Source organism: Urocampus carinirostris, chromosome 17 (assembly GCF_059441175.1).
Source record: "Urocampus carinirostris isolate Australia breed hairy pipefish chromosome 17, RoL_Ucar_1.0, whole genome shotgun sequence".
NCBI lineage: Eukaryota > Metazoa > Chordata > Actinopteri > Syngnathiformes > Syngnathidae > Urocampus > Urocampus carinirostris.
Window position 1 is genome coordinate 239,701 of NC_142365.1, and position 22,553 is coordinate 262,253.

The 22,553-nt window shown below is 44.0% G+C and overlaps 1 protein-coding gene across 2 annotated transcripts in view; it reads left to right on the forward strand.

The window, feature by feature from the left end:
- LOC148348836 (connector enhancer of kinase suppressor of ras 2-like) overlaps nucleotides 1–22,553 on the forward strand; it is a 45,355-nt gene that overhangs the window by 14,972 nt on the left and 7,830 nt on the right. For both annotated transcript variants that reach the window (XM_088320692.1, XM_088320693.1), the window contains exons 5-19: nucleotides 393–434; nucleotides 504–623; nucleotides 4,433–4,492; nucleotides 4,565–4,633; nucleotides 7,059–7,205; nucleotides 9,116–9,240; nucleotides 10,442–10,638; nucleotides 10,711–10,803; nucleotides 12,520–12,710; nucleotides 13,872–13,917; nucleotides 13,985–14,163; nucleotides 14,266–14,339; nucleotides 15,781–15,852; nucleotides 15,937–16,001; nucleotides 21,103–21,203. In XM_088320692.1, the coding sequence (XP_088176818.1) occupies nucleotides 393–434; nucleotides 504–623; nucleotides 4,433–4,492; nucleotides 4,565–4,633; nucleotides 7,059–7,205; nucleotides 9,116–9,240; nucleotides 10,442–10,638; nucleotides 10,711–10,803; nucleotides 12,520–12,710; nucleotides 13,872–13,917; nucleotides 13,985–14,163; nucleotides 14,266–14,339; nucleotides 15,781–15,852; nucleotides 15,937–16,001; nucleotides 21,103–21,203 (1,581 nt within the window). The remainder of the gene's footprint in view (nucleotides 1–392; nucleotides 435–503; nucleotides 624–4,432; nucleotides 4,493–4,564; nucleotides 4,634–7,058; nucleotides 7,206–9,115; nucleotides 9,241–10,441; nucleotides 10,639–10,710; nucleotides 10,804–12,519; nucleotides 12,711–13,871; nucleotides 13,918–13,984; nucleotides 14,164–14,265; nucleotides 14,340–15,780; nucleotides 15,853–15,936; nucleotides 16,002–21,102; nucleotides 21,204–22,553) is intronic.

The following is a 22,553-nucleotide window of genomic DNA, read 5'->3' on the forward strand; positions in this document are numbered from 1 at the left end:
GAGAGTTTGATTTATTTATATGACAGTGTTAAACACACCTTATATGGTTTTACAGTTGACTTTGGTTGTGAACACTTGAGGTACAGTGGGCTATGTCTATTTGACCAGTTGTCTTGGGTTGTGAGAGTGAGATTGAACGAATTCAACTCACTCGATATCGAGGTGAAAATCCGTCTTTGGCGTGGAAAGAGTAAACGATGATTTCTCTCCTTAAGTGAGAATAAGGTTTGCGCATCGGCGGCGGTGATTCATTGCTTTAGTGTCGGCGTGGGAGCGTCGGAGGTCGGGGCTGCCGAACGGCCGACTTTCCTGCTCCTATCCTCCCACGGCCGAAGCGCCGAGAATAAGCCTTTTGCTCATTGGGCTCCCTTCATGTGTGTTCCCCCTTTCAGGATTGCAGCGTTCACGAAACGGAGAACAAAATCCTTCATGTGGTGAGTCGCCCGGATGATTTTGGAAAGACGGCCTACGCGGTTCTTAACCTCCTTCTCTTTCGCCGGCAGTGTCAAACTCTCTGCGAGGTGTGCGACCGCATCATCTCGCTTTCTTCCGACCCCGTGCTGTCGCAGGCGGCGCATCTGGAGCTGGTGCAGCTCGCCAACATCAAATCCACCGAGGGATTGGTAAGTTGTTTTTTTGCCGGATGGCGGCCCACGCCGAGGCTTTCACTAGCTTGAATCCCTTCAGTGTTGGCCACCTTATACAGTAGGTCACAAAAGTGAGAACACCCCTTACATTTCTGCAAATATTTCATTATTGTCATGACTACTGACTAGCATCACCTGTGCCCACTCCTTTGGCGCCAGCCGCTGCAGGCCACCTGTCCCTTTTTAAACCCGGTCCTTTCACTCTCCGGTGGTCAGTCCGCCGGCGAACCTCTGTTGTTACAAGGCACGATATCCTCCGGTCTGATGAGACAAAGATGAATTGATTTGGCTCAAATGGTGCGAAGCAAGTGCGGCGGCGACCGGGTGAGGTGTACAAACATGTTTGTGTCGAGCATGGTGTTGGGAATGTCATGGTTTGGGGCCGCATGAGTGCAACTGGAGTTAGGGACTCAAGCATGTACTGTGGAATACTGGAGCAGAGAAAGGGTCGCAGGGCAGTGTTCCAGCCTGAAAATAACCATGACCAGGGCTTTTCAACAGGGGGCTAAGGGTAAAGAGGAAGGACTGGCCAAGCATGTCTCCAGATCTAAATCCAATAGAACATCTTTGGGGTAAGCCAAAGGTGAAGCACAAGATCTTGAATATACCCTAGCTTGGTTATCATGGAGGTGTGAAAGAGCATTCTGGTGGCAATTTGTGAGGCTCTGGGGAAATCCATGGCCAGGAGGATTCAAGTGGTTCTCCAAAATCATGGTGGCCACACAAAATATTGAACTTCAGGAATTTTTACTGCAGGGTGTACTCACTTTTGTTACAATGGGGTTTAGTTACTATTGGTATCTTTGGACTTTTTTTGAGGGGGAAAATAAATTGACACTGCTATATAAGCTTTACACAAACTCCCTTTCATTGTGTGAAAGCGATGTTTCTTCAGTGTTGATAAATTAAACATGATGATGACATCTCTGCAGAAATGTGAGGGCTGTTCTCACTTTTGTGACATACTGTCACTCAGTCATTACTTCTTCTAAAAAGTAATTGAGTTACTCTTTAGCAAATGTAACTAGTAACCAGGGAAAAAAACGAACATTTTAATACTGAACCTTTCCTTACAATTAGGTTTTTGAGTTTTCCCTTGCCTTCATGTTGGTTTTAGATCAGGGGATGGTCTCATCATAATCTGTGGTCTGTGCAGCCCTTTGAGACTCCTTGCGATTAAGGGCCAAACAAATAAACATTGCCCTGCGACTGGCTGGTGTCCCCTGCCCACTGCCTGGAGATGGCTGGGATGGGCTCCAGCACCCCTGCGACCCTACTGAGGATAAGCGGTGCAGATCATGGATGGATGGACAAATAAACATGACTTGACTTGAGCCATTGTGACATCACTTCCTGTCTGAAAGTCACATTCACAATAAGTATGGAACTCCGTATAGCAGGCCTTTACGACAAGGTTTCTTCTTTTTCTTGGTCTTCAGCCTCTAAAGTGCATGCTCAGTTGCATTCAGGTCAGATCATGGATTAGGCCAACGGCTATGGTACAAAATTCCACTCTCTGCTTTCGAAAACTCTTTGGTCGCTTTCACAATAAGCGTCGGTTCATCGACCATCTGCACTTTGAAGCGTCGCGCGTTACGATTTCAAGGATTCGTCCGGACGGGGGTCGCCAGAAAGCCTTCGCTACCACGATTTTCCGACAAGAAACGCGGCTGGAGTCCTGGTTTTCGCCGGTGAACGGCGCCGACCTCGCAAACGTCCTAAAAGTGGGCTTTTTTTGCGCCGCTGGGCATGTGAGTCAGCTAATGCAAATCAAAGAATGGCTCGCTCACGTTCTTATGAAGAGGGGGGTTGTTATGCTTCAACAGATATTTGCCAGCGGAGCTCTTTTGTCAGAAGGAAAGCGGGTTACGGGGTAAAGAAAAGGCACCAGAGCCTTTGCCGTCCACGGCTCGGGGGATACTGACCCACAAGGCGGCGTGAGAGTCCCGGATCGGGGCCCAAAGAGAAGCCCACGCGAGTATACGGGCGTTTGTCGTGCACTGCTGACCCCTTTTAGCCAAAGCTTTCTCTTTGATGCCTTTCTGCAAGATGAATAATCCGCCTCGTTTGAGTCAATCTGCCGTACGGCCCGATAGAAATGACCCAGGCATTATGGACGCTGCAAAAAATCATGCATTCACTCATGCCTTAATATACACTTATTATTAATTTCAATGATTTCAAAATAATTTGAATATATTGAAAAATTTTAACTCATTTTAAACATTTTTTTTTATCTTTAAGTCAAGTCAAATCATGTTTATTTGTAAAACCCTTAATCACAAAAAGTCTCATAGACTGTCAGGAACCGGAACAGGATCAGGACCCAAACGCGTGACGCTCTCACACAAGCCTTTTATTGTACGGGAAATGGGGAGTCATAGATAGATAGATAGATAGATAGATACTTTGTTCATCCCCGAAGGGAAATTCACATTTCCAGCAGCATCCCTGAGCTGAGAACAATCGAGAACAATCGAAAATAACACGGGAGCTGCTGGAGTGGCTGCCATTCGTGACGGCGCCGGAAGAAAAGATTCAATTTGAATCATGTACAAACAAACAAACAATTGAATCATGTACAAACAAACAAACAAACAAAATATTCTGATACTGATATAACCAGGTAAAACTAATTTTAAGTTACCTGTCCAAATGAATGTTGTGCCATCTCACCTTTCCCACTCTCTCTCCTCTCACCTTTCCCACTCTCTCTCCTGCAGTTGACTTGCTGCTGCTCGCTCCTGAAACTAATACTTAACTCTTTGTGTAGGATGTTAGATTGGACAATTTTGTAAAAAGACATTAGAACTGAGAATATAAAAAAATGCACGTGAGGCAGCAGTCTGGTGTGGAAGGATAGGAAGCCAGAGACCGACAAGATCGATTCCAATTGCCTGAGTTGATATCGGACAGATGGGGTCGATACCGGACAGGACAGACAAGATTGATAATGAAACAGGACATTGAAATAAACAGGACAAAATAGACAGGAACGAAACTGGAAACTGATATTTAACAGGACAAAATAAACGGGAAGAATAGCGGACAGGAAATACCAACAGGAAAACTGGACCGAGTCAGAACCCACGTCTTGCGGGGCAGAGTTTCGTTGACGGACTGACAAAGGAAAAATGAGACCACCGAGCTTAAAAAGACGGAAAGCCAATCTGTCAATGAGCCGCCGCTGGTGCCACACGGGCGGGGCCAATTGGGCGCCATAGGAACCGTGACAATATACAGACATCAACATGAAAGATAGGTAATAACAAAATATCCACTTGACAGCTTCCTGAGGTTAACATCATTCAAAAGCTATCTCATCTAAGTGTGTTTTAAGCCTAGATTTAAACAGTTCCGCTGAGGTTGAAGATCGAATCTCAGAGGGTGGAGCTTTCCGCAGCACCAGGACCCGAATAGAGCGTGCTTTCCAACCTGCGGATTTCTTCTTGGCTCTTGGGATCTCTAGTAGATCCATTTTTTCCAGGTGAAGGCTCAGAGCAGGAACAAAAGGGGAAAAGAAATCTGAAAAACATGATATAACATGAGTGGCTAGAGAAGGACACAGTGGGAATCTGCACTTTTTTTACTAATTCTAGTGTGGTTTTATCTTAAAAAGAGAGGGTCAAATCTTTTACATTACAAGATAAACTCAAAATGGAGTGAAAACCAGCCTATTTGCAGTAAATAATTACTGTCTCGAATAAGCTCCAAATATTTTCCTCAAAAACATCTATTATACATTCACCTTGGTATGATTTATTTCTATTTCCTTTTCTTTCCAGGGAATGTATATCAAGTCAACCTATGACGGTCTGCATGTCATCACCGGTACAACGGAGGGAGTAAGTGCAAACTCCTTCCTGCTGTTTGGGGGGCGGAAATTGCACCGGTATTGTCATTCTTTCCTCTTTTAGTCGCCCGCCGATCGCTGCAAGAAAATCCACGCCGGGGACGAAGTCATCCAGGTCAATCACCAGACAGTGGTAAGATTCGTTTCCAAATATGAGTTTTCAACCAACTTTGGCAGCGCTCTCCTTTGCTTGTTTTCCCTCCTCTCACGAATTTCCTGCGTTAGAGTTGAGCGCAACGCAAGTTTCGTCCCTATTAAAGAAGCGGCGTGACAATGTAACGCTACACTCTTAATTTGAACAGTTAACCGTTTTTACTAAGCGAATTCTAAATGTAGTATATGTTTGGAATGACATTTAGAGATATTATTTGTTTTTTTTTCCGTTAGTTTGGTATCAAAAAAAGAGAAAAGAGGATGCTGCTGCGTTTACCCATGCGCTGACTTGTTGGACATTTGCAAAATAAAATCAAATTCATTTTATTCGATAAAACACAGTTGTCAGGACCAGAACGGAGACAGGACCCACCTGCGTTGCGTTTCTCTCAGTTTTATTGGAAGAAAGGAAAAGGTTGCACCCCAGGATCCAGTGATCGCTGGACGCGGGAAGCAGGTCGCTCTGAAGTGGGACTTCCGTGGCGAGCGATGGCCTTGGCACAGGTTGCATTGGGTCCCAATCCACAAAATATAGTCAACATGAACTAAAAAACAAAACAGAAACATAGCTAATGTGCTAAACTGTCCAAAAAGTCCATGGCAGCAACGACGCAGCTTTCCATGCGCTCTAACCTAACAATTCACATGGAAAGAAGAGAGAAGACTCTTCCACTAGGGGGCAAGCTAACATAACAATCTACATGGAAGGCCGTACCTTTTTTCAGCGAACCACAGACTTGCTTTTTATCTAACGGTTCCCAAGAGCCGAATGATTGGTTAGCAAGAGGAGGAGTTCGTTGTTTGATCACGGCTAGGAGTAGCCTGTGAAGCTGTTCGTGGCCTTTCAAGTTTTCGCTTTTTAATGAGAGGCCCATTTTTGGTGCCTGGAAACGTATTCTTTTGACCTTGAAGGTGTTTGCCTCTGAAAACAACTCAAAATTGTAAAACCACACACTTTTAGAGTATACTATATAAATATAAACGTATCAAGATTTCAAAAGTAAGAGTATAACAGTATATAAAGGTATAAGAGTATAAAATATAGTATACGAGGCACATTTGGACCATCATTTCCCTGACAATGAGTTTGGCATCGACCCTGAGCTATAGAATACAAGTGTGTCCTGAGTCTAGACACTTCCACTGATGATGCGGATTTTATCGAGCTATCGAGCCTGCGGATTTCTTCTTGGCTCTTGGAATCTCAATCTCTGAGAGTATCTTTGCAGTGACATGAAAAAATGACTTTGTATGTGACACAATAATTGCCTGGTAGATGTTTAAAAAGCGCAATAGCCCCAATGTAAACATCGGAGTGCATTGGATGTCGTACCGCCGCGGTTTTGCTGTTGTGTTCGGGACACCCGGGATAAAAAATTTCCTTTTAAAAAGACGTCGCCGCCAAGGTGAGGTCAATTCTATTGACGAGCGCCGTTACCACTGGTAACCTGAAGGCTTAGCAGGACGTGACAGAACCTTCAGAATGATGCTACGCTTTCCTCTCTAAGGTGGCTGCATCCTCAAAACCATCAAGGACTGCGCTTCACTGCCACCGTGATTCCTGGGCGTTATTATCATCATGATTCTTAATAAACGTGATCACGTTTATTAAGAATCATGATGATCAATGCATACAATTCTAATGTTGCGAATGTTCTTATCGACGTGATCAATTTAATGAGGAATTTTGCATAGAAATATAATGAGATGTCGTGGGTTCGATTACTGCAGTTCACAAAAAATGTCAACATACTGTCAGGAACCAGAACATGATCAGGACCCAAACGCGTGACGTTCTCACACAAGCCTTTTAATCCACGGGAAATGGGGAGTCATCCACGTTAGACAGCGGTCTGGCGTGGAAAGACAGGAAGCCAGAGACCGATGAGATCGATTCCAATCGCCCGAGCGGATATCGGTCGGATGGGGTCGATACCGGACAGAACGGGACAGACGGGAATGATAATGAAATAGGATATCGAAGTAAACGGGACAAACTAGACGAGAACGAAAACTGGAGAAAATAATAAACGGGACAGAAATAGCTGGAAACAAAACCGGAAACCTAAATTAAACAGGACAACATAAACGGGAACAATACCGGACAAGAAATACCAACAGGAACAGGATCGTGTCGAAATCCACGTCTTGCGGGGCAGAAGTTTGTTGACGGGCTGACCGAGGAATCCTGAAAGTGCTGAGCTTCAAATTGTGAGCCTCCAAAAAGACCCCCAGCTAAGGCACACTTTTTATAGCATTTATTTAGTAGCCCAAGTTTTTCCTACCGTGTGGCCCCGCAGTCTTTCTGAATAGCTCCTATTTGACATGTATTTTTTCTCTCCGTCTCACAAAACTACAGATACTCCGAGCCAAACGATTCCAAATGTTGTGTTGTGATCTTTCAGGTGGGCTGGCAATTGAAAAACTTGGTGAATCTCCTGCGCGGTGACCCGGCGGGCGTCACCCTGACTTTGAAGAAACGCCCACAGAGCACGCTCACCTCCACTCCGGCTCTTCTCAAGAACATGAGATGGAAACCTTTGGCCCTGCAAGTACGAGTATTCCGTTGCTTTCGACCTCCGCGCACCGTTCGGACGGGTGCTCGAAATCCTTGAAAACGTGTTTCTGTTGTGTGCTTCGAGGTCGGGAAAACGATAGGAGTTGCTCCCATCGCCGTGTCACGTGTCAGGCTACGCAATAAGTGAAGGAAAACTAAAAAAAAAAAAAAAGTGCCTAAAAATGACGCCAACACCTCTGCTTTCAGTTATTATGTCATGTGAAGCCTCCCCTACTGGAGGATAGCTTTCTTTAGGAAATCGGATCGTTTTACATTTTAAATTAAAACATATTCATGGAAGATATTGCCAGATATTAAAAGTTTGGGTTGTTCTGAGGAAAAAAAGGGTCAAAAGAAATCGCTCATAATATAATTTCTGACTCTTTCACGAGCGAAATTCCCCCAAAATTCCAGGTGGCTTGTATAATACGTGGTCAATAAAGGGTTAATTCATATCGATCCCCAAAATTAACAAAAAAACATGCTAGTTTGCTGTTCCTTTCAAAGTGTACTCTATACGTGACTAACACTATTTATGGATGGACACAACTGTGGCATTTTCGCAGTGGAGCCTGTAAAAAAAATGGAACTTTTCCTCTGTATTCAAGTGAATCTTCATTAAAATATCGGTAATTTGACCCATCAAACTGTTGCTTAGAGGTGCAGTAACTTGATTACAATTTTTTTTAGGTTTTTACTTTATTATATTTAATGTTAACTTTTAATACATTTAAATTATTATTGTTTAGGTACTTGTTTTATTAATATTTTGGGTATTCTGATACAAACGTATAAAGTAACTACAATTACTTTTCAGTTCTCAAAGAATTTTGTTTTCCAAACACCGATCCGGGAGGGATTATAGCCAAGTAAGTTAAAGGGCCGCTAAGTAATATGGGACCACTAGATGTCATTGTATTGTGTTGTGCTACAAAGCATAAGGAAGAATACAAACTACAAAGACCCAAATTGACCAAACTGCGTTTTTGCCCAGCCTTGCACAAGGTTTTGGGTTTTTAGGGGTACTCGTAGCAGCAAGATGCCAGACAAACACGTCAGCGCCATTCGTATGAGCTTCATGTTATGTAAAATGAATTAAATATTCTCAACTGTTAAATATTACAAAAAATGACTTTTACATGACGGTTCATGTATTTTTTGCTTGCTATTTAAATTGATAGTTTTTTTAAACACATTTTTCATCACTGAAAGGAGCTAAAAAAATACATAATGTCCCTTTAATACAGGTGATTATGGAACGGATTTCTGTGAAAATAAGGAGAATATCTAATAACAATAATGATAAAAAAATTACTTTATAAATCCCGTTTTGTGTGAATATGTGTGTGCAAGTGTGTTTATATATGACTTATAGGCTACAAAACGACTGAACCGATTTTCGTGAAAATCAACAGTTGTATTTTAGGGCTCCGCAAATGTCTTTAGCTAGGTTTTGTGTGCCGGCATCTTCAATTAATAACAACAAAATCGACATCTGTTCTGGTCTGATTTCGTGGGATTTTTAACAGCCCCTGGTGGCCAAATTGGGGATGGCATCTCTTGACCACCGACCGCTCCAAGCAGCCCAATACAATCCTCTACTGGCCCGGGTAATGCCTGGCTATTTTGCCTGTATTAAAATAAGCCTACTAAGAGGGTGAAGAAATCCATTTCTCTCTAGAAAGTGACATCTGCTGTCCTACTTTTTCCAAACGGTCTCTGGCTTTATTAGGCGTATGCCGCAACGGGCCAAAAAACGATAGCGACGTGTGTATTTTTGTGTTCTGGTGGTTCTTTGAAGCGGGGAGCAAAGAAAAGGCTCCTCCAAACCCCGGAGGCCCTCGAAAGCTACGATGCATTTTGTTTGTAGGCTCGTTGACTCACAGGCGGCCATTTTTCCCTCAGAGCCCCGGCAGCGGCGGCAGCGTGGCCGCACCGAGCAGCGCTCTGAGCACGCCGTCCAGGAGGGGGAGCTGCGCCCTGCGGGACCTTTACATCCCACCTCCTCCGGCCGAACCCTACGCCCCCAGGTTCTCGGATTTTCTATAGTCGTGCCGAGGAAGCAAAAATCCAATATTGACATTTTGGACAAATTGAAAAATAGTCTACAAATCAACAGACTATGAAATGATATAAGATGATTGGAATAGAAATGCTAGAATCATCGACTGTCCACTAAGACGCGTATAAAAAAATCATTAATAATAATGGATAACAATATGGCCGCATGGACTCACTAAAAATCCTTTACATTTGTGCACAAAATCCATCCTCCTTTCTTTCCTGAAGAAGATTTCAATGACTCTGTCGCAGAGATTATCCGTGCGTTTCGGTTCCGTCGAAAAATCTTTTTTTTTGCCATCGAAGCGAATGCTGACATTCCAGCCTGCCCGGTCGTGTTCCTGCTTTTATTCGCTAAAAAAAACAGAAGCAGTGAACACCGTTTTCTTCCTATTTTCATTGCGATACTTCCATTACTCCCCCTTAACCACTCGTAGTTTGTGAAACTGCTGTGGTTTCCTTATGCCTGCTAGAGGGCCCTAATCTGATAACTCAAAATTTGATCGGCTAAAGTAATATCTTTATCGACACGAGCGATAAGATCAGGCCAAAAAATCTAGCCTGACCCGGCCTGCAGGGAATTGAAGGCCGAAACCAGCATGAGCCCGGCAAATGACCTCAATTTGAAGCAAACTCAAATTTTCACGTTTTATTTGTGAGGAGGGCTTCTCTCTCACATCTATTATTAAATGATCCACCCATAATTCTTTTTAGTCTTTTTAAGAAAAAATTCTGCAAGCACGTCGGATTGCTTGCCCCTTTTACGGATCCTTGCTTGCCCCTTTTACGGAATGATTCAAAAAAAGTCAGTGAGAGAGAAGGTCGATCAGGCCCGAACCCGAAGTAATGATTACAATTCTAGTCTTGACCTGACCCGAATTTCTGTTCAGGCTCTGGTCGGGTTCAGGCTTCAAGATCTTACCTTGAATCCTTATGCCTCAGGGCCTGCAAAACTAATAGTGAGGGCCTTTGGGTTGATTTCTGACCCTGGTTGAAATGAAAGCAGCGGGACCAGGGAACAAGCAGTGAAAGGAAGGTCAGAGACGATTTTGAATGATTGAACAAGTACTAATGGGCAGAATCTAATCAAAACCACGTGATCTTTTGTAAGCCAGCAGAGAAGGCCTAGTGTCAGACTCGCCTTTGATTCCCTTCTCTCCTTCGCCGTAGGGACGACAAAGCGGGCCTCGGGCGCTCCGACTCCCAGTCTCGTCCCGGCGAGCGCTCCGACTCCCCCAACTCCTACCTGGACCAGGAGTGCCGGCACCAGTTCCCGCCGGTGGAGGACGACTCCATATTGTACTGCTACCAGTACGAGCAGGACCGGGAAGCCTCCCCGGTCCGCAGGGGGGGCACGCCCACCTACAGTAGGACTCCGATCGTGGCTCGCCTTTTCGGGAGGCGCCCCGTCTTTGAGTTCCTCTGCTTTGTGATCCCAGGCAGGCTGAGACCCGTCTCCATGCCGCTGGAATACAACTGGGAGGGAGAGGAGGAGGAGAACCTGGCCAAGATGAAGAGGGAGAGCAGGCCAGGTGGGTGGAGGAGAACGGGGGTACGACTCCTCATATCTTCTTCCTTTTTTTTTTCTCTTGTGTCGGATGAGCCGGCACATCTTCCTCCGCCTCCGTAGCTTCAAAATCCATCGCTACCTTTTCTCGTTCCTCGCTATTCCGTTGGATGTCAAAATTGTGGCAACCATTTGTAGCGAATATGGCTGGTGTTGGAATTTAACTATCCAAATGTAGCGTTTACCAAATGAGTTATCCGACTCCATTACCATGACCAGGAAAGCCGACATTTCCACACAGGGGCGGATTTTTTTTTTTTTTTAAGTGTACTCCATCGAAGACGGCCGAAGTGAAGTTGGAGTGTGTGTGAAGCCCCATTCTCCGGTCCTTTAGCTTTCTCTTATTGGCCCACGTCTCCCCGCAAGATGGCGTCTCGGCTCCTCCCGTGGGCGTGCCGAGGAATTGCTTGCGCCCAACAATCTTGTTTTCTGATGTCTCGTTTTCCCAAAACAGCGCCCGGCCGTTCTGCGTCAACAACGTCTGGGTTTGCTGATGTTCTATCAGCAGTACGTCCCGTCCTCTAAACAACATCTTCCACCGCTTATGCCTGCCTTGCACCTTTACTGTTCGTTGAATAAAGGCACAGTCAGTAAATATCTATTGCATTAATACATGTAACTTGTAGTCAATCATTAAAAATCCTTTAGAGTCAAATGTATAAAATCCTTTAATGGTAAATGACTTATTCTAACAAGCAATTTATTGACCGATTGAATGAAAGAGGCGAGTTTATTCTTTTCAAAACTCGTCTGGCCTTTTTGGGGCACCGCATAAGTTTTGAGATCGTGATGAGAGAAAAACGGATGAAACACCTTGTTTTGTTATTCTGAAAGGTGGCTACACACACTTTAGCTGCATTCTATTGACCGTTTTGATAGTTCAATATACTTGAATCAAGATACACACACGTTTGGATTTCTGGACTTTTCTTTTCTAATCCTCTACTGAAGAAGCTTGAATAAAACACAAAACCGTCACGACCAGCACACAGGGTAGACCCAATCGCGTCACGTTTTCTCACCATTTTATTGAAAGAAAGTGAAAGGGCGGCGCCCGCGTTCCGATGCTTGCCGGACGCGGGAAGCAAGTCGCTCTCGTACTCGGATCGTGATCCGAACACGGAAGCGGATCTTCCGTCGCGGGCGATGGCGGTGTCAGGGACGGAAAAACGGGTCGATAGTCGGGACTGAGAGAGCAAGACGTGGTCGGGGTCGGAAACAGGTCGTAAGTCAGGACGGGAGAGCAAACGTGGTCAAGATGGAAACGGGTCATAGGAGACACCGGAGACAAACGAGAGCAAAAACAGGACAGGTGGGAGTCAGAGTCAAAAACAGCTTGCCTTGTATAAACAGAGGTTCGCAGACGGACTGACCACAGGGGATTGACGGGACCGGGTTCCAATCGTGACAGGGAGCCAATCGGAACCCGTGGCGGTTGGCGCCAAATGATCGGGCGCAGCTGAGTGACATCAGTAATCACGACGGAACATTTTGCAGTGGAATCGTTCAACTACAAGTATTCCAATTCTTTTTAAAAAAAATGAATCTTTTTTGAACTTTAACATTGAATAAATGTAACCCTCGGATATATATTTCATGTGATTTGTGTCTCACCTGCCTCCCCCGACTGCACGTAACTGCTAAAAAACAAGGTTGGAATGAAAGTTCTTTCTCCCCACAGAAAATTCCCTCACGCGCTTCGCAAGCGAAGACAAAGTCCCGGGTGGGGACTTCCTGCTGAGTCGGAGCTTGAGCCACAGCCGGCGAAAGCTGGACAGGGGAAGCAGCCCGACCCACTACACTCTCATCCCGGCCCTCCAGATGGAACTTTCCCTTTCCACCTCCAACTCCGACTCTGCCTCTCTCTACCGCGTGAGTGCCTTGCGCCGGTCCCCCCAAAGACCCCTACCGGGGGGCGTGACCCGTAGGGGGAAAGGGGTCTGCAGCGAGCGCCACGGACACGCTCCGCCCACCCGAAGGAAAGCGGATGTACTACCGACGGCATCCGGGCAGCGCATACGCTATGTCGTTCGTGGTGTGGATGTCAGCAGACACGAGTGCGGCCTCTGCTGCCCCCTACAGTATACAGTGTGTAGGTCAGTCCTCTCGGAGCAGCCTCTCCCTTAGTCTCGGTAAGGGGGATTTTGTCTTTTTCGAAAAGCGGCCGACTATAAATAGCTGGTTCTTTCGGCTGTAACATTATGCACAAATTGACTTAAAGGCCCTGGGGGAATCATGATGTAATCTTACGCATAAAATTATTATTTTTAATCTTGCATGGCTGACGCCGCTATCTGTGTGAGAGTGTGTATGTGAATGGGTATGTGTGACTTGAAAAGCGCTATATAAAGGCAGAACAATGACCATTTACCATTCTCACTATAACCTTTTTTCTTTTTTTCCCTCGCTTTCAATTTTTTTTCTCATCTCTTTTAGTTTTGTTTTCTTTTTTCCTTTTGTTTTTTTTGTTGTTTCTTTTTTCATTGTTTTCCTTTTTCGCTCAATTTTTCTCTCCTTTAAATCATTTTATGCATAACGTTACACAATAATTTGCGATGAATCAATGAAGCGACAAAAACTATTCGAGGAGCCAAAAGAGTCATTTTTAAAGAGCCGAGCCGAAAGAGCCGCTTCTCGAAAAAGAGACAGAATTTCTTTCACTACAGCGAGTTTTATTATTTTTCAAATTATTTTTTGCATTATTATTAGTTTCGCATTCCGGGTCTGCACACGAACGTCTCCACACTCAGACACTTTACGCGACTCGTGTTTTGGCGCGTTCCCGAATCATTTGCAACCCGGACCCCGGGGGTTAACGTCTCCACTGGGAGGGGACGCTCCCTCTGTAGGGACAAAGCCACACACTGCATGTTGTAGGACCGGGGAGAGTCTGAAATGTCGTGTCCAAACTGCCGTCAGTAGTACTTCCACCTTCTTTGTCCGTGAGTGGGCACGGCGCCCCCTCGGTCACGCCCCTGCTCGTGCATCTGGTGAGGCCACCGACCCGTACTAAGCCACGATTGGACTCCGCAGGTGTTCGAACGCGCCTCGCTCCGGTCAAGGTCGAAGAAGAGCAAAGGTCAGACGTGCGCGCACATCCAAAAGGAAGCGTTTTTGGTTTTGGACACCTTCTGCTTGCGGCACAGTCGGGAGCCCCATGCCCTCCATCAGCAAGCGCCGGATCTCCTGCAGGGACTTGGGCCAGGGCGACTGCGAAGGATGGCTGTGGAAGAAGAAGGACGCCAAAAGCTACTTTTCTCAAAAGTGGAAGAAGTACTGGTTCATTCTCAAAGACACGTGTCTGTACTGGTACATGAACGAGGAGGTGAACGGGAACATTTTTTGAAAAGTCTGGGTTCCATTTCCTTTTCAATGAAATAATAATTTATTCCCCCCCCCCCCCCCCCCCCCCCCCGCTATACTTCAGGATGAGAAGGCGGAAGGCTTCGTCAACCTTCTGGAGTTTAAGATCGACCGTGCTACCGAATGCAGGAGAAAATTGTGAGTTGTTTTTTTCATTCACAAATTTACCGGCGCATGCTAACTGTGAAAATGTATATTCATGTCAAATCATATCACGTTTATTTGTTTGGCCCTTGATCACAAGGAGTGTCAAAGGGCTGCAGACTATTGCAAACTACAGACTATCATGACACCATCCCCTGATCCAAAACCTACATGAGGGCAAGGAAACACTCAAAAACCTTAACATGAGGAAAATGAAGAAACCTTGAGAAGGAATGGTCTCAAAGGGCTGCACAGACCACCGTTTATTGCTAACCACAGACTATTATGACACCATCCCCTGATCTAAAAGCTACATGAGCGCAAGGGAAAACTAAAAAAACTCAACATGAGGAAAATGAAGGAAAACTTGAGAAGGGATAGTCTCAAAGGGCTGCACAGACCACAGACGATTGCAAACCATAGACTGTTATGACCGCAAGCCCCGATCTGCAACCTACATGAGGGCAAGGAAAAACTCAAAAACCTCAGCATATTTTCTTCATTATTGTTTTTGCACAATGTTAAAAAAAAAACATTTCAAAACTTTTAAAACATATTTAGACATTTAAAAAAAGGCATTCATTAAAAAAAAATTAAACTAAACGTCCAATTGAAAAATGAATAAAAAGGCTATGCACTCACGATTCATTGTTGAGTGCCTTAGAGGGAGGTAGAGGACTACACTGCTACAAATACATTTCTCCTAAGTTCTTTCTGCCAAAACAAGCAGGAACCTCGAAAAATTCACAAACCGACATGCCGATGCACACTAGAGCTCACGGACAGACATTTTGGTCACCTACAGGAAGTGAGCGGACTCCCTTGCGGTGTAAAAAATCTTTGAAACCCCAAAGTGTTCGTTCGTAATCAATAGATGAATGATTTGCAAATGTTTCCCACCAGAGATTTACTTCTTTGCGTGTCCGAATGAAATTTTGCCCACTTATCCATCAGTCATTTGAAGAACTTTATTTTGAAAAACCTCAACAGGAAACCGACCGGTCACAGGACACGCCTCCAGTGACTGATGACTGCATTTGAAAACGCATGCGGGAACGCCTTCCCGCTCTCTTTCTGCGCGCTAGCTACCAGGACAGCAGCCCAAAAGGGGGCCCTGTCTGGCCTTTGCACCCTTGTAAAATGGGGACAAGGAAGGCTAAAGCCCAGTGCTGGGGTTTTCTTCAGGGGGCCCTGCGCTGACTCTTTCTCCATGTTTCAAAGTTGACCCAAGAAAAGATTTCACAACAAGGCACTTTGGTGTTTTGGGGCAAATATTTCATTCTGACATGCCGTGAAGTAACTCCCGTGTTGTCGCAACTGTGTTTGAAACGACGTTCCGGGTTTGCTCATCCGATGATTTCGATGCTAATGTCTCCCCGTGCCCCCGTTCTTTTATAATCCGGCATTTGAAAATAGATGTTTGACTCCATTCCAGCGCTTTCAAGGCTTGCCATCCCAAGATAAAGAGCTTCTACTTTGCGGCGGAAAACATAGACGACGTGTCCCGGTGAGTACCGGATGGGATTTGGAGGTCCGACGGGGGTCGGGGTCATGACTCTGCTTGTCCGCCCGCTCTCCTTCCGTCCTGTAGGTGGCTGAGTCGCCTTAATATGGCTGTGGCGGGATACTGCGAGCGGGACCAGATTCGGGATCAAGGTGAGTCGCGCAAACACCCAAGTCCGGACCTCTTCGTGGTCAGAACTGTACGGGAGATTGTGAAGGACACCTTTCACTTCCGTCTTTAAATTGCAGATTCGGGACTAACTGACGAAAAATATCTTCAAAAAAAAATCAACAAAATAAACCATGCTTTAGACGTGCAATCATTGAATCGGTTCCTTTTGATCATTTCCTATTATTCATGTTTATATGAATCCCCTTAATCTGTTATTTTAGTCTGTAATATTTTGTCTTGAAGTGAATGATGGCGCACCTTCACGATGGCACTTATTTCGTAATGCATTTGGCATGATTCTATTCTAGTCTTGTCTAGTCTATTTACTCTATCCTATTTTTCCTATTTTAGTCTAGTCTATTTACTTTATCTTAGCCTATTCTATTCTAGTCTATTTACTGTATTCTATTCCATTCTATTCAGTTCTGTTCTGTTCCATTCTATTCTATTCCATTTTAATATATCCTATCCTAGTCTATTCTCTTTACTCTTTCGTAGTCTATCCTAGTCTTTTATATTCTATTCTGCACTGTTCTATTGTATTCTATTCTACCCTATCTATTCTATTCTATTTTATTCTATTCTATTCTGTGAAGAATGGATAAATAAAACAAAACCAGAAAAGAACATAGGTAATAAAAATACTTAAAAAAAATGTAAATACTAATCAAAGAAAACTACACATCAATACATAAAAAACGAGTAAAACTAAATTTCGATTTTGTCGGGGAATTTTAAATATAAAGTTTGTACGTAATAAAAAAAATAATGAATCATAAAATTAAACGAAACTTCCACTAAAAATAAATGTAAGGCTCTGCACTCACAACAATTACTTTTTGCTGCCTTAAAGAGACAGTGTGTATTATTTAGCGCCTCCTAGTGATCGAAATTCATCCCGAAAAATACATATTGATCTAAGCAAATTAAAAAAAAAATGTAAAATATATATATATATATATATATGTTAATCGGTTTGGAAATAACAAAATAGATTAATTAAAAAAAAAAAAGAACGTCCAATTAAAAAAGAGGATATGGAACACATTTTTTTTTTACTGCCTTAAAGAGACGGTGTGTATTATTCAGCGCTTCCCAGTGGTCAAAAGTCATCCAGAAAAATACATATTGATCAAAGTAAATAAAATAAAAAAATATATATATATTTTAATCGGTTTGGAAATTACAAAATAAATTAATGAAAAAAAAGAACGTCTAATAAAAAATAAATAAAGAGGATATGGAACTCTGTGTGTATTTGGCGCCTCCTAGTGGTCAAAATTCATCCAGAAAAAGACATATTGATCTAAGTGAATTAAAAAAAAAAACATTTCAAAAATCCCCCCAAAAAAATAAAATATGATCATCGGTTTGGAAATAACAAAAGGAATTCATTAGAAAAAAAGAACGTCCAATAAAAATTTTTAGCAACTCATTTAAAGATCATTGATTTAAACAAATATGAGTACATATTGTTGGTTAGGTTGTTTATGTATTTATTATTTCTATCTATCTCTTTATCTCTGTATTTTTTATCTTTTTGCTCTTTCTGCCCCTCTCTCTCTCTCTCTCTTACCCAGTGTTCTACCCTACCCGACAATGAAACAATTTCTAGACTTCTTTTAGGAAAAAATGCATTTTTATGACAAATCAAGCCAATATCTTTGGCCGGACGTATTCAAATTCTACCTTTGTACCTTTGTAAATCGAAGAAATCATCAAAAATTTCGAATGTAACGGTGACATCGGGGACTTCTAATCCATCGAGTTGAGCAAAGCTCCTACAGTAAAACGATCCCCTCTTCCCACTCACTTTTCACGGTCGCATTGGAGAGCATCTGACTCATGCGGGAGAGTCAACCGGAACCTTTCCGATTTCAAAACCGAAAGACGCGGACGCCAAATCCGCTCGATGTCAGGCGCAGATGCCGCTTTTAAGGGCTTTGCGCGTCATTCGGTTCTCGCGTGGGCCGGAAATCCTGCAACTCGCCGCCGTTCTATTCCGAGAACGCGGAGTCCGTGTAGGACGCTGCCGTGTGGGTGGACTCGAGCGCGGTTGGATTTCTCCCAGGGCCGGTCAAGATTCAGCACGCCCGCACGGGACCTCACGGGCCGTTTCGCACATCGGCCGTCTTAGACTTCCAAATCGCGCGGACTGAGATTTGGGATCCTGTTTCTGTTGTCGGTATTCTTTAGCCGCAGCTGTAATATACGTGCACTGTCATCTCCTCGCTACTTTGCGCTTTGTACTTCACGACCTCGGTGCATCACAGCTTGAAAAACGTTTATTTAGAAGGTGAACTGAACTCATGTGGCCGCGATCGATTATCCCCAATCGAATATTGATGCAAGACACCCTTTTACGATCCCGGATACAAGTGGCTGAAATAAGTTTCCTCCGCAGGGTGGCTGGGTGAGGGACTCTGTGTAGAGTCACTGCTCCTCCGCATTGAGAGGAGCCAGTTGAGGTGGTCCGGGCATCTGCTAAGGATGCCTCCCGGACGCCTCCCTGGGGAGGTGTGTCGAGCACGTCTCACCGGCAGGAGGCCCCGGGGGCGACCCGGGACACGCTGGAGAGACTGTGTCTCTCGGCTGGCCCGGGAACGCCTCGGGATCCTGTCGGATGAGCCGGAGGAGGTGGCTGGGGATAGGCACTCCTGGGCTTCCTTGTTAAGGCTGCTGCCCCCGCGACCCAACCCCGAATAAGTGTAAGACAATAGATGGATGGATGGAATATTGATGCAAGCGGGCTCCAGCAGAAAACACCTTCTTTAAAAAAGTTCTGACCATTGAAGGAGACAGAAAACCTACATTGAACAGAGTGTAAACAAAGGGGTCTCCATTCAAAACACTATGTACATGTGCCATGACTCTTTGACCCCTTATCGGTCCTCTCTGCCGACAAAGGGTTGCGTGGCACGGGAACTCAGCCCCTGTTGTGCCCGTAGGCTTAATGTTCAGTGTCAGGTTGGGAAGAACAAAGTGGAACGAATGGTTGGTGATTGTGAGTGTGTTCTTGACTCTAGCCACCTCCATTGCTTCGGTAAATACATATAGACAGACATGTGCCATTTCCCACATAAACAACACACCATTCTTACCATCCAGAAAAGGAAAATAAATGATTATGTAAGGAAATTAAAGAAGAAGGGGGGGGGTCAGAGTCGTCATACAACATATACATCGACATCAGTATTAATCTATTTCAAAATGATAATAGAAATGAGAAAAAAAAAAGATAATAAAGAAGAGGAAGGGCAGCTAGGAGCTAGTGGTCATCTGTATCAGACCGCAGGGTGTCTATACATGTAAAAAAGGGTTGCCAGGTCTTGTTGAAGGGAACTTTTAAGAGAGAATCTGCTTTTTGATAGTTTGTCTGGTCTAGATTGGCGAAGTGGTGGCGAGACTTCGAAAAGGGCATCGAGTGGGTCTGGGTCAGGTAGCCGAAGACTTTATGTCTGAAAAACGGAAAACCAAAAGTCATGACGTTTGGGACAAGACCAAAACATATGCGGGTTGTCAGCCGGTGATCGTTTACTGTTGCAAAAGTCGGGCCGGTCCCGGAAGATTTTTGCTAATTTGTCGTTGCTGACATGCTTTCTGTGCGGGATCTGACATCGGAGGTTCTCGCCGTCTCGCGCAAAATGATACAGAGTGGACATCATTTAGTATTTGCTGCCATTGCTTATCAGAAATTGTGATTCTCAGATATTGGTCCCAGACAGACCTTAAAGAATTGAGTGATGTTGAATGGAGTTTCAAAATAGAGGTATAAAGTTTCGCGATTAGGGATTTTTGAGTCTAGTGATAATAAGTTTTCAGGCCGCTCGACATCTTTGTTGGTAAGCGTGCTGTTCTAGGTAGGTGTTCGAGGTAAAGCACTCTTTTTGGAATCAAGAGGTCGCAAGTAAGTTCGATTCCCGGCTCCTCTGTGTTATATGTCAAAGTGTCATTGGGCAAGACACTGAATCCCTAATGCCCCCGATAGTAGGTAGGCGCCTTGCATGGCTGCATGGCCGCTATTGGTGTGTGAGTGTGTGTGAATGGGTTAGTGTGAAGTACATTGCAAAGTGCTTCGGGAAGTCTTGGAGGCGGCATTAGCTCAGGAGGTAAAGCGCCCGTCTTGAGATCAAGAGGTCGCAGGTTCGATTTCCGGCTCCTCCGAGTTATATGTCAAAGTGTCCTTGGGCAAGACACTGAATTCCTAATGCCCCCAATAAGCAGGTTGGCGCCTTGCATAGCTGCATGGCCGCTATTGGTGTGTGTGTGTGAGTGGGCAAGTGTGAAACACATTGTGAAGCACTTTGGGAGGTCTTCGCTATAGAAATGCAGACCATTTAGCATTTACCATTTCTAGCCTAACTCAAATGAAATGCACAGTTTTGGTCACAATCTATTACCCCCAATGCTAAGAACAGAGCTTGTCAGAAAACGCTTTTGTGGAGCCTGGCGCCACTTGTTTCCTATTAGAATGAACTGATCTCATGCGATTCATTATCCCCAATCCCATATTGCTGTGAGCAGGGACTGACAGGAGCCACATTTATCAGGAAACCTGCCATTCTGGCCTGCCTCAAGCAAAATGCATGTCGGATCCATTACCCCCCCGTCAACTATTTTGAGAGCATTTCTTCTTGGTTCAGGCAGCTGAACCGCACTGTTTTGGCCACGATCCAATATCCTTAGTCAACTATTGCTGAGAACAGGCGCTGGCAGAGCACATGTTACAAATGAGAAAGAGTCTACTTTGCAGATTTTCACATATCTGCCGAGCCCTTCTGGTCCCCATTAACTGCGATAAATGAGAGATTATATACCTATATTATGTATGTATTTAAAGACTTTTAGCTACCGAGCTTCTTCTACAGAAAGAGTTTGTTTTTTCTGTTCGAAACAGATGAATTGTTGGGATTTTTATCATACTTAAGCACAGCTTGATGATGGGCTGAAGCCGTGTCGGAGGAGGGAAAATGTGGGAAAACCAGGCGGCATGGTGGGCTTACTTAAGGTAGTGGCCTTTACAACCAACAGCCATTATTCCTTTTAATGGGCGTGTTTCGTTTGATATTTGTCTGAGAACAGATTACTGGAGCGAGAGTGATCACGAGGACATGGATGCACCCTCCATCAGCAAAGAGGACAGCCCACCACCACCTTATGACACGTATCCAAGAGCTTCCTCGGTGAGTATTTGTTTTTGTGGCGAAACTAAGATGTAGCACTCGGACCGTTACAGTTCTATAAATGTTGTAAACGTTATAGAGTTCATACAGAGATAGTATTTTTGAATGACTTTTCTCCTAATCGTCTCATAATGAACGACCGAGGCTGATAAAAGTCATCAAAATAATTCGATCAAGTCGTCATTTTCAAAATTGACGGTTGGAAAATTGGGTAAATCGCAAGGTAATCACGCAAAAAATAAATCCACTTGGATAATAAAGAAAAAAATGAAATCAAATGATCATGTTTTAATAATTTTAAGTCATTTTGAATAATATAAGTTTATTTTTGTCACGGTTGCCACGGCGCCCAATTGGCCCCACCCGTGTGGCACCAGCTGCGGCTGATTAACAGATTGGCTTTCTGTCTATTTAAGCCCGGTGCTCTCATTTTTCCTTTGTCAGTCCGTCAACGAACCTTTGCCCCGCAAGACTTGGGTTTTGACTCGGTCCTGTTTCCTGTTAGTATTTCCTGTCCGGTATTGTTCCCGTTTATTTTTTCCTGTTAAATATCGGTTTCCTGTCTCGTTCCCGTCTATTTTTGTCCCGTTTGTCATTCTCTCCAGTTTTCGTTCCCGTCTAATTTGTCCTGTTTATTTTGATATCCTGTTTCATTATCAATCCCGTCTGTCCCGTCCTGGCCGGTATCGACCCCATCCGTCCGATATCCGCTCGGGCAATTGGAATCGATCTCGTCGGTCTCTGACTTCCTGTCTTTCCACGCCAGACCGCTGCCTAACGTGCATGACTCCCTATTTCCCAAAAAATAAAAGGCTTGTGTGAGGACGTCACACGTTTGGGTCCTGATCATGTTCCGGTTCCCGACAATTTTAACATTTATTTTAGGAAGGTTTTCTGTAAATTCAGAACAAAATATGCTGAAAATGAAAAAAGTGTCTTTAAGAAAAAGTCAAAAAGAAAAGAAAAAGTAACTTTTTAAATGTTCTTTTTCTTATTTGAATAGTAGCATGATTTAGAATGCATCATTTTGTAAAATGAGGACAATATATTGACTGCGCAAAATAACCATATCGGATTGTTTTGCTACTTTTAAGTATTTGTTTCTTTAGAAAATCATACTCTGAATGAAAAGTATTATTGGTTTATCTTTAATGTAAAAACAGTTTAGAATATACTAAATTAAGAAGAATAAGCTCTTTATAATATATGTTTGTTGGGTTAGGGTTACCGTTTTGTTCAAAATCAGTCAAAATCATCCCCGCAACAATTGGGGGATTTATTCGTGAGGGGCGGTCTCACACAGCTTTATTCAAAATGCATTCGCTATCGTGAACATCTTTTGCAGTCATT